Source organism: Nanorana parkeri, unplaced genomic scaffold, assembly GCF_000935625.1.
Source record: "Nanorana parkeri isolate BGI_ZX_2015 unplaced genomic scaffold, ASM93562v1 scaffold809, whole genome shotgun sequence".
NCBI lineage: Eukaryota > Metazoa > Chordata > Amphibia > Anura > Dicroglossidae > Nanorana > Nanorana parkeri.
The window spans coordinates 555,930-557,969 of NW_017307077.1; the positions used below are offsets into that span (position 1 = coordinate 555,930).

The 2,040-nt window shown below is 43.4% G+C and overlaps 1 protein-coding gene across 1 annotated transcript in view; it reads left to right on the forward strand.

The window, feature by feature from the left end:
• PRRC1 (proline rich coiled-coil 1) overlaps positions 1-1,736 on the forward strand; it is a 26,061-nt gene extending 24,325 nt beyond the window's left edge. The window contains exon 9 of the mRNA XM_018565053.1: positions 1,427-1,736. Within this exon, the coding sequence (XP_018420555.1) occupies positions 1,427-1,636 (210 nt within the window). The 3' untranslated portion in view covers positions 1,637-1,736. The remainder of the gene's footprint in view (positions 1-1,426) is intronic.
• The last annotated feature ends 304 nt before the right edge of the window (positions 1,737-2,040 follow it).

Here is a 2,040-nt window from a genome sequence, read left to right on the forward strand (position 1 = left end):
CTTCAGGGCTAGCCTGCTGTCACTGCGCTCTTTGCCGCCTGTCTCCTCCTCCGCTGTAGCAATCGTATGTCCCTCGGCATCTTCAGGTCCAATACACTGTGTATATAGTCAGGGACCTTAGACTGCTGCAGTGGAGAGGGAGCAAGGTAGAAGGGACCGGTCTAAAAGTTGGATCTGAGGATCAGGTGAGTACGGTTTGTTTTTTAAAATTTGCTCCCTAGGCACTTAACGTTTGCAGTGCGGGGGCAGCCCCACTGCACAAGGGTTAATACAATTTGTTTGAGAAGTTCTGCTTTAAGTCCAGTGTATCGCATAGTAACTGAATTTGACACTTGTTTAGCCTGTCATGCAGGAGTCTTTAGTTGCACTTTAAAAGGACAAATAGGACACTGTATATAATAAAACAGGAAGAGCACAACATTTTAAAGACTTGTTGGCAGTGGGACCCCAGCCAGGGTTGTTGCAGAGAGAAGTATAGATACATTCCAGATAAACATGTAGCATGGAAACGGGTACACAAGGGGCAGTCCAATTGCCCAGCGCCTTCATTATGATATGGGTTTATGTACTCAGTTTTGCAAAATATCCAATGATTGCCAGTAATTTTGCCTTCTAGAACTCTTCCTAAACCTAGTATTCTACAGGTCAGGGACACTTAAACACATCCATGGAGCTGCACTAAAAGGAAAGGGTTGGAGTATAGTCTGCATTCTTAGGAACTCCCAGAACTGTCTCCCTTTTAATTGAAAGGTGTTTTATGTGCGCGATTCACCCCCATTGCATTGTATGTTAAAGTGAAATGTTGGTACTGAAGAAATCTGAAATTCTATCTCTAAGTGGAACTCTAGGAATGATCTTTTTTGGAATCATACATTGGCCCAGCTTGGCTCAATGTAAGTATCCATATCTGATATCTGGAGGTCCATTGGGGATTCTGAAAATAGCTGTAGTAGCCTGCGCAATATACAGTAATAGCTGGTCTCTTCCTGCTGCGGCTCCCAACTGCTTTCCCTCTGCGCACCGTACAAAGGGAGTGCAGAGATCGTACAGAGCACGTGTAGTGTCTTGTATTAATTTAAAAAACAAAACAAAATATCCAAGGCGTTATGAGATTTTGGTGTGGTGGAGATCATGATGCCATCTGCTCCTCCTCCTTTCCACCTCATCCAATCAGAAAGTGACTATGTACCCGGTGGCGAAGCTGCTGGAGCCACAGCCAGAAGAGACCAGCTATGCCTTCATGTAGCGCAGCCTACTACAATTATTTTTAGAGTTCCCAGCCGCCCTTTGGACATCAGACATGGATACTTACATTGTGCCAAGCTGGACACGTGGATATCCTCTAATGTATAGAAAAATAAAATATAACGATCACACTGTATCAGAAAAGTCTGCATAGTTACCTATTGTATTGTGTTTTCTACAGGCCCAAAACCTTACCCCGCAGGACTACAACCTCAGGTGGTCTGGCCTGTCAGTGACGGTGGGTGAGGTACTGGAGAGAAGTCTACCACATGTCAGTAGGACTGATTGGCATGTGGCTTTCACAGGCATGTCCCGCAGGCAGATGATTTTCAGTGCAGCCAAAGCTCTGGCAGGAATGTACAAGCAGCGGCTCCCACCAAGAATACTTTGAAAACAAGCAGGAGGACATAAAGCTTTTTCTGTTATGTTTTGTAGATCCGAAAAGTAGACCAAACAACATGGAACAAACAGTAGTTTTCTAGTTTAGGAGAAAACACAAGAAACCTTGCAAATAACGCCTTCAATGGAAATATCACCTTTGCTGTACAATCAAGAGGTTATTCATGTTTGTGAAAGATGTATACGTTTGAAAGTACCACCCATTTCCTTCACCTGCAATGTTACCTTGTGCCTAGCTTTTATGTAGGCAACTTTGTGACAGCAGGCGAAGCTCATGAGCACAGAGGTTTGTTGTACTTGGCCCTATGTAATTATAGGCATACTCCTGTTATTATATAGGCTAAGCTGAACTTGTATGAAAATTAATTATATGTATGTATCAAGCTTTAATTGCTG